Here is a 15243-nt window from a genome sequence, read left to right on the forward strand (position 1 = left end):
TGACGTTAGCGCAACACATGAGACCGTGGCGGGACAGATTAGAGCGTTTGATGAAGCCTCCTTGCTTGGCCGGTGATAGATTCATGTCAAACTGTCATTATAACCCATCTGAGCGGTTCATGCTCGAATCAAACCCACCACTGAAGATAAATGTCATCAAAAGATGCTTTTTTTCTCAAAAGATGCAGGTGTCAAAGCTGTGTTGACAGGAAAGAGGCAGACTAGAACACCGCAAAACCAACTGGGCCTCAGGGCAGATATGTTTTTTCAGGGCACAACGCCAAACTGCGAGGCCTGCCCTGCTAGACATCTTCCATGGTTTTCTTGATAATAACCAAAATCATTATCAAGAAAACCATGGAAAATGTCTAGATATCAGCTCTTAAATTAAACTCTTATGGAGCTATTGTTGTTGTTATCATTATATTTGTCCAAACAAATGTACTTTTAGTTGTACCAGGCATTAAAATGAACAAGAAAACAAGGAGAAAACAAGGGTCTAATAATGATGAGCCAACGTACAGAATGTAAACACCTTCTGTACTTCCTTTCCTTTTACCTTTTCCCCCTCCTCCATTGTTTCCTTTCTTATTTCCTCTTCCCCTTTTTTTGTCATATTTCCTCACCTCCCTCGTTTCTCTCTCTCTCTCTCTCTCTCCAGCTGATCTTCCAAACTTGGTCATGTTCTCGGTTCTGCAGCCAAACACTCCTGGGCTTTAAACAACATCCATCACATACACACACTCAAACTCACACACACACACACACACACACACACACACACACACACACAGAGTCTCTCTGGTCTTTACTGTTTCTATTTTAGCTCGGCTCTCTCAGACGGCAGTCATGGCTCGCTGCAGGAGTTACTTACGAGGTCTCGCCATCTGTGTCACTGTGCTGCTAATGGTGAGCTAACAGCTAACTGCTAACAGCTAATTGCTAAAGGCTAACAGCTAACTGCATGTTTGTGTCATTGTTTATAAGTGATGTGATGATGACGAGCAACTAGAATCAAACAGAGGGGAGATTCATCTGATGGGGAAAACAAATTCTTACAATGTTTTTCCCTTTTAATCTTTTGATTGCGATGGATTTCAAAATAGCGCAAATATCGTTTTTGGAAATACAGAAATATGGACTTGAAATGAGGACTTGTATGCTGCAGGGAAAAATATTGTAAATATATTTAAATTAAAAATTTGATTTAAAAAATGCATTCTTCAACGATAGAATAATGCATTTAATCATAGCTTTTATAGATAAATTAAATGTACTGTAATGTACTGTATGTGGTATAAAGTTCAATTTTGTACTTTTGTAATACTAAAAAAAGGCTGTTTTAATTGTTTTCCAAGAGAAATTAATTGTATTTTGTAGCTTATGTCGGCTTTCAAACCATTTCTCATGAAATTTTAGTTTCTATTTTTTTCAGATAACTTCTCTTTCCACATTTCGGATAACTTTCTCATCCACATTGGCTGTATAGAATAATACTTAATAAATAATTTTGTTATTTAATTAATATTTTTGTTAATTTAAATTAATTATTTATCATATCATTTAGCATCATATTTTATCCCTCTGAAGTTTTTTCGAGGTCTGATGTTCAACTCAAATATATGAATTTGAGTTGAACATCAGACTGTACGGTTGTTTAAAAAAAACAACTTTATTAATCAACAACGGGAGTCGCCTTTATTTGATAACTTAATATTTTGCAAACCAAAAAAATACAAAAAATCACGATCAGATGATAAAATAAAATGAATTGTTGTCAATTAATCTACAACACAGCATTTAAATGAGCTACAACATTAAAATGCAGCTCACTATAATCATTATTGAGCCTATCACAGATATAAAAAAAAGTAACTACATGACTTCCCTCAAATACATAGTGTCTATTTTTAGAAAATAAATAGGCTATAATTGTCTTAATGCAACAATATAATGGTTACAAGTAAAATTATCTTAAAATATTATGTTAAATCTAGATTACATTGATACATTGAGTTGATCACTGAATTCCTTTTAAATAGAGTAAAGGATTATGTTCTTTGTCTCAGCGGTTTCTCGAAACCTTATAAAATAACTTGTGGGGTTCCTCAAGGATCGATTTTGGGGCCTCTACTTTTTAAGAGTTTGTTACTTTGCTGAAGACACAGTACTTTATGTGACTGTGTCTGCTAATGAAAAACATGAAAATTGATGCTCTTTTTAGATATATTTTACATTTTATGTACTAAATTAATTAGTATACTAATAGGTAGAATATAGTAGAAATATCACGATAAATCTAGATGGCAATAGTACAGATTATTGCTTTTGATACAGCAGATCACTGAATTTTTTTTAAATAGACTGAAGGAACACAGGGAGTTTGCTTTGAGTTGTTCAGTTTCTCAAACCCCAATAAAATAACTTGTGGGGTATATGTTTATGCTGATAAAAACAGTAAAAAACTGATGATCTTATCTCATGTATTTTTTTTCATCTTACAGAGAATGATGCATTAAAACCTTTAAGATAAAGAGGTATAACATCGAAAATCTTTAACTTGACTTTTTTTTTTTTTAAAGATTATTTTTTTGGCATTTTGTTGCTTTATTGATAGTGAGAGATAGAGGGGAAGACATGCGGTAAAGGGAGCTCAGGCCGGATTCGAACCCGGCTCCGCCGCAGCACACGGCATACATGGTTAGCGCTCTACCGGTGTGAGCCACCGGGACGCCCCAACTTGGCTTTTAATTAAAATGTTTGAATTACATTTTTTAATAATCATTAAAAAATTGAATTATTTTCAAATAAACTGAAGGAACACAGGAAGTTTGTTTTGTGTGGTTCGATCTCTCAAAACCCAATAAAATAACTTGTGGGGTCCCTCAAGCTTTGATAGTAGGGCCTTTGATTTTTAATCAATATAGTTTTTTTTTTTGCAGATGATATGCTGCTTTTTATAACTACGTTTGCTAATAAAAATAGTAAAAACTGATGCCCTTATCTTATGTATTATATATTTTACAGAAAATTATGTATTAAAACCTAGATCTTTAACTTGGCTTTCAATTAAAATATTTGAAGGACATTTTTTGTATATTGTCCCCTTGTATTAAAAGTTTTTATTGCCTTTAATCACTGAATTATTTTTAATCTACTAAATAGACTGAATGAACACAAGAAGTTTGTTTTGTGTTGTTTGGTTTCTCAAAACACTATAAAATAACTTCTGGGGTTCCTCAAGGTTTGATTTTAGGGCCTCTACTTTTTAATCAATATGGAGTGTCTTTGCAGATGACGAGCTGCTTTATATGACTGTGTTTGTTGATAAAAACAGTAAAAACTGATGCTCTTTTTACATGTATTTTATATTTTACAAAATATTATTAATTAAAACAGAGATCTTTACCTTTGCATTTAATTAAACTGTTTTAAGGCCATTTAATATTATTTTTTAAATGATTCCCTTGTTTTAAACGTTTTTATTGCCTTTAATCTCATGTCAGATTTTATTTTTATTGTTATAATACTTTCTATTATCGATGTGAATTTGTCTGTCATTGTTTGACTTTTTAAAAATATTTTTGCTGTGTCATTTATTAGCTTATCAGCAACCTGTAAGTAAAGGGTGAATTGCCGTTGAACATCTAGTCAGGTGCTTACAATTAAAGTTAGATGAATCAATATCAGTATTGACACGTCACAGATATATTTAAGGTCAGCATTATACAGATTCTCCACCAGAGAGCGATGGGTTTGTATTTCAAATTAAAATTCTTTAAATAAACAATTTTAGGGGTTTTATAATGTTATATGTTAGGAGTTTATTTAAAAAAAAAAGAAAGATTATTATAACTAGATGATAATATGAGTTCAGTTATGTAAATAGCTGTTTTCTTTCTGTAGGTCTTTTATTTTATTTTCCCCTTCAACTATTTCCTCTCATCCGTCCACTCATATTTATTATAAAACATTCTAAATAAATTAATATCAAATTATAGAAATGATAGAAAAATACATCACTTTTTCAGACAGTGCCTTTAATAGTATTATGACCAGCTGAAAACCAGCCTTTTCATTTTAATATTTTCCAGTAACATTATTGTTATTGTCTCAGTAACACACAAACACTTAAAATGCTCCATTATGGTGATTTCCTGCTTCCTGTTTTGACTCCTGTTATTGTTGTTTACTTTATATCAGCTGATTACAGTAATGAGTGACCCTCTGTTGGTTCAACCCAGCTGTTAGACTTTTTGTTTTAGTTTTTTTGGAAACAGGTTTAAATTACAGATTGTTTGTGTAACATGTTGTAGTTTGTTTATACTTTATTTCATATAGTTTTCTCTTCACTTTTTCAAGATGGATTGAATCTGTTCCTGAATTTTATTGTCATGCTTTTATATTTTTTTACTTTCTTTTTTATTGTTTTCTTGTGAAGATTTGTATTATTTGTTTATTGTTCACAGCAGCATACCAACTTCTAATCATATCAGTATTTTTATTTGCTAATGCATTTAATTGTTGCTTTCATATGTTTTTACTTACTGTAAAAGTATTTGATTTGAACTGATTTAACTATAAATGTTTATAAATGTATAAATGTTGTATTTTGTATCAGCATTAAATGTACTATATTAAAAGTAAATTATTATTATTATTTTATTATGATTAAGATTATTATTATTATTAGAGTTTTTAAATATTATACACCTATGTATTTCAAATATATTCAAATGTATTTATTTATCTAAGTATAATATATGTAAGATATTTCATTTTTATACTTTAACTTATCTATGGTTATTTATTATTATTATTTCGAAATGTTATACACCAATCTATTTTAAATAAATTTATTTACTATGTATGATATTTTATTTTAATATTTTAACTTATTTATTATTATTATTTCTCAATTTAAATATCTAAATATATTGTATTTTTGATTTTTAACTCAGTTATTATTATTATTATTATTTTTATTAATAATAATAATAATAATAATAATATTTCCAAATGTTAAACACATATCTATTTTATTATATTATTTTTTATGTAATAAATGTAACATCATTTGTTTGAATATTTTAACTTATTTATTATGATTATTTCTGAATTTTTTACACCTATCTATTTTAATATTCATTTAATATTTTTTATTTTATTTTTAAACTTGGTTATTATAAATATTATTATTTCCACATTTTCAACTCTTATTTTCAAAAAAATATTTATTCATTAAATATATGTAAGATTTTTTAAAATATTTTAACTTGTGTATTATTTTTTTACTTATTTAATTATTATATAATTATTATATAACTACTTAGATTCTCAGTTAATATTTCCATTTTTTTTTCCTTCTCTTTTTAAATTTCTTTTATTTAGCACGGTTGGGAGATTTTTGCTGCAAACAACAGCTTCTAACTAAGTGTCAAAAATAACTTTAAACTCGAAGCTACGGTACAGTAGCTGCAACAGCTTGTAAACGTTTCGTTGCGGGAAAATGATTCAGTGTGAGAATATTTACTGAAGCTGCTGCTGCTGGAGTCTGGAAACTTTAAACGGAGGGAAATTATGTTTTTTTTTTTCTTCCCTTAAACTATGAGGCGGACGACGTCAGCGCTCGCAGCTGATGAGCGTCTCTCCGGGAAACACAACAGTTTCTCAGGAATGTTGCTGCTGTTAAAGACTTCCTGTGAAACTCTCCGTCACTTTCTGCACTTTAATCCGGATTCATTACGTCTCTGCAGGTGTCTGGTGTGGTGATGATCGGCGTTGGATTTTCCTCCATCGACGGCAACACGCCGGTTGCCGAGGTAACAGTGTGTGTGTGTGTGTGTGTGTGTGTGTGTGTGTTTAACCCCAACAAATAACAGTAAACTTTTACTGCCATGTGCCGCCTGTTGGTCTGTTGTTTTAAGCACCTTTTCCTTCCAGAAGCCAGATGTGACATCATTATCTCAGTGGAGAAGAGATTAAACTCATAATTAAATAAATAAAGATAAAATTAGCATTTTAATGTCCCTCCTTAAATTAAAGTACATTAAGGGAATTAAACAAAGAATAGACAATGAAATAGCTGAATAAGCGAAGAAATAATTAAATACGTCTACATTTCAACTTGGATTAACTAACTGCAGTAATTAAAGTGTTAAAGTATAAAAAAACTGCATTGTGGGAAATGTAGGCAGCAGGTTTTAAAAATAAAATAAAACAATGTCTCAGTGGAGAAGAGATTAAACTCCTAACTAAATAAACAAAAATAAAATTAGCATTTTAATGTCCCTCCTTAGATTAAATTAAAGGAATTAAACAAAGAATAGACAATGAAATACCTGAATAAGCAAATAAATAATTAAAAATACAATTGGATTAAATAACTGCAGTACTTGTTAATACATTATTTCAATAAATACATATTTGATTTATTTATAGATGTTTTTTAATACAGTGTGCACTTTTATTTAGTGCACTTTATATATATATATATATATATATATATATATATATATATATATATATAATTATAATAAGAATAAATCTTTAGGTAAATTATCAAAAATATAATCGAAATTAATATATAATTAAAAGGTTTTTATTTATTTGTCAAACTGCATTGTGGCACATGTAGGCAGCAGGTTTTAAAAAAAGAAAATAAAACAATATCTCTCATTCAGCTGAACTGATTTGGATTCTTTTTGTGTGCAATGCCTTACCAGTTGAGTCTTGAATGGAGGTTAAACTTTAAAGGTTAAATAATTAGTAGAATTTTTTATATATATAAAATGTACAATCTTGTGGACATGAAGACTGAAGGGAAGAACTACAATTCATCTACTTTTATTTCTTTGTTTTTCACCATTTATTCTCTCTTTTAATGACACCATCGTGTTACCCTTTTATTATTATTGTTATTTCTCAATTTTATACACCTTTCTATATATATATATATATATATATATATATATATATATTCATTTTTTATTTTTTTTAACAATAATGGGGCAATACTGGTTTCTGACTGAGAATTGGTGCCCCCTACTGCTTATCTTGATGAACAAACTCTTAATATTTGCATTTCAGTGGTGGATGGAAACAGGCTTTTATTTTCACATTTTCTTTTGTCATTTATTTGTATAAAATTTGCGCCACATTTTGATGTAAACATGGCTTCAGCTTGGTTCAGCTCAGTTTCTGATTTTTGCATTGAGACATAATCTTTAAAAAGAGAGAATAGTGGTTTATCTGATAATATTTTGTTTCGCTCAGTTGTTTGAGCAATTGTCCAGCAGCGACGGTTTACTGGTGCTGCAGGTGTTCGGACCAATCACTGTGGTTCTGTCTGTTCTGGGAATCTGTGCTGCAACTCTGGACCTCAAACCGCTGCTGCTGCTGGTGGGACACACACACACACACACACACACACACACACACACACACACACAAACACACAAACAGACACACATACACACAAACACAAACAAACAGACAGACAGACAGAGAGACAGAGAGACAGACAGACAGACAGACAGACAGACAGACAGACAGACACACACACACACACACACCTATATTGGCAAAAGTGGACCATCACCTATAACTATTCAAATGAGGACTTCAGTTTCTGGCCATATTGAAAAACAAGATAAAAAAAAAACAACTTGATTACTGATACTGATTAATTCATGTTTTAAGGATAATTTGTTAGTGTCCTGGATGATTGTAGCTCAGGTCCAGCTCTCTCAGTTGGGGGCCGTTGGAGCTCAGAGCTGAGGCCAGAGAAGCACAGCCTTCCTAACGAGGGGGCGGGGCTAACCTGTCACTCTCTCCTCCAGTTTTCTGCTCTGATATTCGTGGAGTTTGTGGCTGTGATGGTCGTTGCTGCACCGCTGGTTCAGGTTCAAGCTCAGGTAACTCCACCTGTCTGTGTCTCTCACTGCTGCCCCCTACAGGCTGCACGCTTCACTACAGAAGAGTTAATCTTCTTAGAGTACAGTTTATACAATAATTTCTTTCCTGTGATCATATTTTAGCTGCCAAAACCCTCATGACCACAGCTATAAGAGAGTTATCAGGTGAATTTAGAAGATTTTTTGTTTGAAAAGTATTTTTTTTGTGTGTTTTGGTTGTGTCAGCAATCATAATGTAAGAAATCGTTTTTAAAGCATCTTGAAAGCAGATTAGTTTGATTTAATTATTACAAAACGCCATTTTACCATCGCTAAAGATTTAGTTTAAGAGAAAACTCTGTACTAAATCTATGTTTACTGTGAATAAACTCAATATATGTTGATTTCAACTTGTATTAAATTATTGCAATTTCTTTCCTAGAGTATATTAATAAAAACATATTTATTTAATGCAGTGTGGACATTAATCATTAAATCAGAAACATTTGAGACGCAATCAAATTATAAAGAACAATTCAAAATATTAAAATAATAAAATAAAATATATATATTATAATAATTTAAAGAAAAATATACAAAAGTTTGTATGTATTTTTCCTATTTTAATCTAATTTTCACTTTTCTCATTCAGGCCATTTTTGAAAATAATCACATAATATAAAATATGTATAATATAATATAATTTAAAGAAACATATACAAAACAATAATATAAATATTAGATACATTATTGAAAATATTACATACATACATATATATATATATATATATATATATATATATGTATATGTATATATATGTATATATATATGTATATATATATATATATATATATATATATATGTGTGTATATATATATATATATATATATATATATATATATATATATAATTGAATAGTTTTTATGTATTTTTCCTATTTTAATCTATTTTTTACTTTTCTCATTCAGGCCATTTTTGAAAATAATCATATAATATAAAATATCTATAATATAATAATTGAAATGTATACAATAATAATATGTTAGAGAGTTGTTATTTCAAGAACATTTTTTTTGCATATTTTTTTTAACCGTTTCTCCGTCACTGATTTGTTTCTGCAGATGGACGGCGCCGTGGACGAAGTGTTTCTGAACGTCACTCCTCTCCACAGAGCCGATCGTTACATCCAGAGTGAACTGAGCAAACTGCAGGCCTCCGTAAGAAACAGAAAATAAAACAAGAGAAGAAACAGCAAAGATCACAGAGTAGAGTCTGTTAGAGGTTAAAGATGGTTTAAGTAGTTGTTGGTGCTGTTAGCCTGTTAATTCTGTTTAACCCTCTGAACCCCAACAAAACATTTCAGGGTGTTATTTTGCTCTTTTTACATTCTCCTAACTGTATCCTTGTATTTCACTGCAATATAACATGACTCTGTCTGTGTCTCAGGACTCTTGTTGTGGTTTGAGGAGTTTTGAGGACTGGGGGGATCAACTTCCTGTCACCTGTTTGTGCACGCCCCCTGCCTCAGACCTGCCGCCCAGGTGAGACCAAACACTTTCCAACTCGACAAGTAGATTTCGAGTGGATTTTTAGAGCTTTTGAATTTTGAATTTCAGTTTTCTATAAAAAGTTTTGGTTCATCAGAGGAGTTTGAAGTTACTCAACTCAAATTTGGTGAAGAGTTTTTTCAAGATTTAATATTATTAATATTTATTGTTATTCTTTATAAATGTTATACACCTTTCTATTATTAATATATTGATGTATTTAATAGATATATGTGAGATATATTTTTATATTTTAACCTATTATTGTAATCATTTTTCATAAATTTTATACACCTATATTTGATATATTCATTTATTTACGTAATTTATATATTTAAGAATTTAAGTTATTCAGTATAATCATGAATCATTTTTCAAAATTTTAAACACATATTTTTACTATATTTATTTAATGAATATATGTAAGATATTCCATTTTTATACTTGAACTTTTTTATTAATATAATTTTTTTCCCTCAATTTTAAACACCTATTTTTAATATATGTATACATTTAATTAATACATGTAAGAAGTTTCTTTATATTTTAAGCTATTTATTATTGTTATTATATTTACAAATTTAAACACCTATATTTAATAAACATATATTTTAACTCATTATCATTTATTGATATTATGTCTAAACGTTATACACCTATCTATATTCAATATATTTATTTATTTATTTAATATATGTAACATATTCAATTTTTATACTTGAACTATATTATTAATTTTTTCTTTCTCAATTTTATACACCTATTTTTTTTAAATATAAATTTCTACATTTGATTAATAGACATAATAATTCTTTATATGTTAACATATTTATTACTGTTATTATTATAATAATAAATTATTATAAAGCGACTCAGATTCTTCCCTGCTGTCCCGTTTGTCTCTCAGCTCTCCGCCTGGTAACCGGAGCTCGTTGGGCTCCTGTGTGGCGTCGGGAGACCTTCAGACGTCGCGGCTCACAGATAAACTCTGGGTTCACTCCGAGGTGAGAAACCACAGCGCCTCATTAGCCGTGTTTCCTTTAGGGGGAAGAGAGGCCACCGGGAAAGTCTCAGGCCACGCCCTCTCAAATGTCCGCTCACTCTGCGTGTCTTCATTACAAAAAGACCCCTAGAGGTATTTAGAGACGTAAGAACGATTGTCCAGATTTGCTTAGTGACAGTTTCTACCATGATCTGTGATCACATACGCGACAGATTAAAGAGAAGGCATCGCTAACTTTGCACAACGTACGCCACTGATCATAAACAAAGCAGCATGGCTAATTATGCACAGCGTCTCCGCTGATCATAAACAAAGCAGAGTGTCCGGTGCTTGTTGTAAACAAACAGAGATCGCTAAGGGAACACCTCCTGCAGCAGCAGCACATACACACTGTACTGCTACAGAGCTAACTGTTAGCCTATTAGCAATTTGCAGACTGGACGCTAAGGGGTTAACATCCCCTCCGGCTCTGCAGCTGGGAGAGACTGCTGCAGGAGGACTGGCCCGCTTCGACTCATTCTTACTCTTCTTAACGAGGGCCGGCCCTCGTTAAGAAGATTAAGAACGAGTTTCCAATAACACCAGAAAAAGTCGCTTTTTTGAGAAATAGTCGCTAAGGGGGTCTGAAAAGTTGCTAAATATAGCAACAAAGTTGCTTAGTTGGCAACACTGCTTCACCGGCTTTTACAAATGGTGCGTGTTGTTGTAGCGTTGAGTACTACGTCACATCCTGCTCATCGTTCTGTCCAATCAGTAACCAGGCTTTTTTCAGGGGAGAAAAAAGACCCTGCTCTTCTACAGGGATGAAAAAAGTCCCGTCAAAAGTCCGCTCAGGACGACTCATATTCAAATTAGGGGCGTTTCGGCGAGTGAGACCGCCTCATTCTGGGTATTGGGCCGTAGTGGAAACATCGTTATTACTCTGAACCTTTTAATCTTCCCTCATCTTCCTCTCCTCTCTGTTCATCTCTCCTCTTCATCTTTATTCCCTTTGCAACATCCTAAATTCCTTTATTCTTCTTTATTTTCTCTCTCTCTACTTCTTCTTCCCGTCAATGACCTCTGACCTCACTGTGGGGGGTTAACATTGACACATGCAGATATAAATAAAGGTTTTAGCTCCTGTTTGATGTTGACCTTTGACCTGCAGCCCTGTGGTCCCATCCTGAAGAGCTACCTGAGTTTCCCCATCAAACTCCGGATAGGAATCATTTCAGCCTTCGCCACCATCACAGTAAAACATCACACTGCTTCATGTTTTAATCTGACCCTCTGAGGTTGGATGGATGTTTGATGGCCTGATATAACAAATATTACCTGAAATTTCACAAATTTTTCTTGATATTTTCTGCATGGTTCAGCTGGTGTTGTGACTCTAAACCCTGAATCTGATCTGTTTCAGATGGCGGCGATAGCTCTGAGCCTGGCGTTGGGCCTGGAGGAGTACTGGAGGACGCCCCCGGTCGAAACCACCGTCGACGACTTCAACAGAGTGAAATACCAACCCAAACCCTCCCTCACCTGACCTCTGACCTCTGACCCCTGACCCCCACACACACACAAGCATCAGATCAAACTGCTGCTTTACTTCATTGGGCCTCGTGGATGAAGATTTTATGATTAACTCCTCTTTATTTTTGTTCTTAAACCTCATTCTGTGATTTACCCTCCACACACACACCTGTTTGTACCTCTGACAGCCTGAACAAGTTGATAGTATTTAGTTCGGTCCGTTAGCTCGTGGCACGAATGACCCCTCGCTGTTTGATTTCCACAATTTGAGGCGTAGTTCACCGTCACGTCGGCGTATGAGCAATAACGCGTGTGCATCGTCATGGCGACGCCTACGTGACGCTCGTCGGTCCATTGAAAGTGAAAGTAATTTAAATGCACACGTTAAAGGTTTGATGTTATCGCATAGACGCTGAACACACGTTTTACTTTAGTTCACTGCCATAAAATACCCCTCATGACACACACACACACACATACACACACACACACACACACGGTGAAGTGTTGGGTGATGGTCCACTGTTGGCAGTATAGGTGTGTGTGTGTGTGTGTTTGTGTGTCTGTGTGTGTCTGTTGTGTGTGTGTGTCTGTGTGTGTGTGTGTGTGTGTGTGTGTGGAGGGTAAATCCCAGAATGAGGTTGAAGAACGAGTTCAATAAGATATAATAATATTATAATAATATAATAAAGACTCCTGAATATTTGTCACAAATGAGCGTCTTTGAGAAATAAATGAAACTTTAAAAAACAAGAAATAAATTAAGAATAAATTAAAATAAATGTATTTTTTCCTGCCTTGAGAATCGACACAGGTGATTTAAAAATGTAATAAAAGTGATATTTACTTGGTCCAGTGAACACTGACATATTTGTTTAACTTGAGAAAAAAAAACGGGAAGTAGGAAAAAATATTAAAAATAAAATAAGATTAACAGCCACAAAAGCTCTCAGATCTGTGAGAAAAAACTGTTCATGCATGAGGCCCCAAAACCACACCCGTGTTTTTTTTTTTAAAAAGTGCATATTTATATTTGACATATTTTAAGAAGAAATGAAACCGCTATTTTGTTTTTTTCTGCTCGTGAACAGATGTTTAAAAACTTCAACTGTGAAGTTTCTGTGATTATATTTGAAAAGAGAGAAAAAAAATAGTTTGGAAAAAAATGCAAAAACATTTTTTTTGTCAGGTTTATTAAATTGAATTATGTTCAAAATTTCTGTCAAATAATTCCAAGCCTAACCTAAAGAAAAATAAAAGTATAATTTATGTCATTTAATCAAATTAAACTGAGATAAATAGATTATAACAAATATAATTTAGATTATTTACATGAACCCATTTTTTTGTAATTAATTTAATTGCTGTTTATGTTTGTGACCAAGAAAAAAAAGTTGGAACAAAATCTGTAAATAAATAAAAAAATAAAAATGTAATAATAATGAATTTACTAATTCTAAATCAAACGTATTACAATAAATTAGATTAGCTTTATTAAAGTAAATTAGGTAAATACATTTTGCTATAGATATATACATTTCTTATACTCTATTTTCTTTTCTTTTAATTTAATTTAATAAATTGGTGTTTTTTTGTGTTGTTTTTTTTGCTAGAATTAAGTAACTCAGATTGAAAATTTGCATAAGACTGAAATGATAAAACCTGATAAATAAAAATGTTTGTGAGTGAAGCTGCAGCTGTTTGAGATGAAAAGATAAAAAAATAAAGTTTATTTTATGAGTGATGATTGAGTTTTATCTTCAGTTGTAGTTTCATCCTGCGGCCACCAGAAGGCGCCAAAGAAACTGATAAATATATATATATATATTTTTCATTTTCTGGACTGAAGTTTTTAGTAACATGAGAAAACACACTTACTTTTTATAATATTTTTAATATATTATTTTTATATATTTTTATTTGTCAAGTGTTTAAGTCCCAGAGGAATATACTTTAACAAAATCTTCTTATTAAATCTTGTTGTTATATTAATAAATAATAACAATAGCATTTTATTTTGCTGTAATAAACGTCAACAACGCTTATTTAATTTTATGTTAATTTTTATGATAAAACTGAAAAAAAAGAAGAGCAGGAATTTTTCATTATTATTTTATTTTTTAGAACTAAATTTACACACATGTACTTTACTTGAGTAAATTTACTCAACTAACTTTTTTTTGCCACTAGAGAAAAACTTTGTTACATGCATATAAGAAATTATAACGATGCAAAAATTGCAATGGTAATTTTTATTTATAGTCTCATTATCAGTAAAATGCTTAAAAAAATGTTCAATGATTATCTAACAGGGACGATGCACAAAACATTTATTAAATCAAATATAACTAAAATATGATTTCCATCTGCAGCAGCAACTCTTCAAAAATATGTTTTATAATCTTTAATGTTGCTAATTTTTTGTGTTTGTTATAATTGTATACATAATATTATCACTACTACTAAAAATAATGATAATAATGATAATAATAATAGTCCTTATTTTAATATTTTTAATTTTGTTTCTAATGAAACAACAATGATTGAGTGGTGAGTATGAAAGCAGAACAAACTGCATGATTTTTATTTATTTTTAGAAATAATTAATTTACAAACATTAAGGTAAAAGCATAAAACATTATTAGTAATAATAATAATAATAAACATTACAGAATGATAATTCATAGTAATAATTTATTATTAAATAATAAACATGTAAATGATCAAACTGATGAAACTTATGAAACCAGATGCATTTAGTTTCATATCCTCATAAATGTTAGACATAAATATCAGTGAAAACACATAATGAGTGAATAAATTGTGAAAAATGAACCAGCAGCCTTCAGACGGGCTGTTTTAGTTTGTTTATACACTGTAAAAAGAAAAGAAAAGTTGAAAGGTCTGGCAGCAAATGAGAGGTTGGGTTGGGTATTTGTTTATTTATAAAAAAAATTCTCAAATAGGTGAAATTTTAATAGGTGAGGGTATGATATTGATACGTTTTTATTGATTTTATTAAATTTGTATTTATTTACGTTTTTTTCACTTTGTCTTAATTCTGTTGTTTGACATTGTGGTATTATTATTTTTTATATATTTACTTATTTTTGGCCTTGAATAATCCTTCAAAATAAAGATATTTTATACAAAACCTCTGGCAGCAAATGTTGCTAAACATTTAAAATCATATTAAAGTAAAAAAAACCCAAACACTTTAGGTATTCTACACATATGTTTTAATACAGATATTTACTGTATATTATCTGTATTTTTTTTTAAAGA

The 15243-nt window shown here is 31.1% G+C and overlaps 1 protein-coding gene across 1 annotated transcript; it reads left to right on the plus strand.

Moving 5' to 3' along the window:
• Window positions 1–795: 795 nt before the first annotated feature.
• LOC131960890 (23 kDa integral membrane protein-like) lies at window positions 796–12429 on the plus strand. Its single transcript, XM_059326157.1, has 9 exons — window positions 796–909; window positions 5757–5822; window positions 7276–7401; window positions 7842–7916; window positions 9018–9113; window positions 9343–9437; window positions 10351–10447; window positions 11597–11680; window positions 11849–12429. The coding sequence occupies exons 1-9, from the start codon at window positions 850–852 to the stop codon at window positions 11969–11971; spliced, it is 822 nt and encodes a 273-aa protein (XP_059182140.1). The 5' UTR covers window positions 796–849; the 3' UTR covers window positions 11972–12429.
• The last annotated feature ends 2814 nt before the right edge of the window (window positions 12430–15243 follow it).

The sequence above is a fragment of the Centropristis striata genome, chromosome 22 (assembly GCF_030273125.1).
Source record: "Centropristis striata isolate RG_2023a ecotype Rhode Island chromosome 22, C.striata_1.0, whole genome shotgun sequence".
Classification (NCBI taxonomy): Eukaryota; Metazoa; Chordata; class Actinopteri; order Perciformes; family Serranidae; genus Centropristis; species Centropristis striata.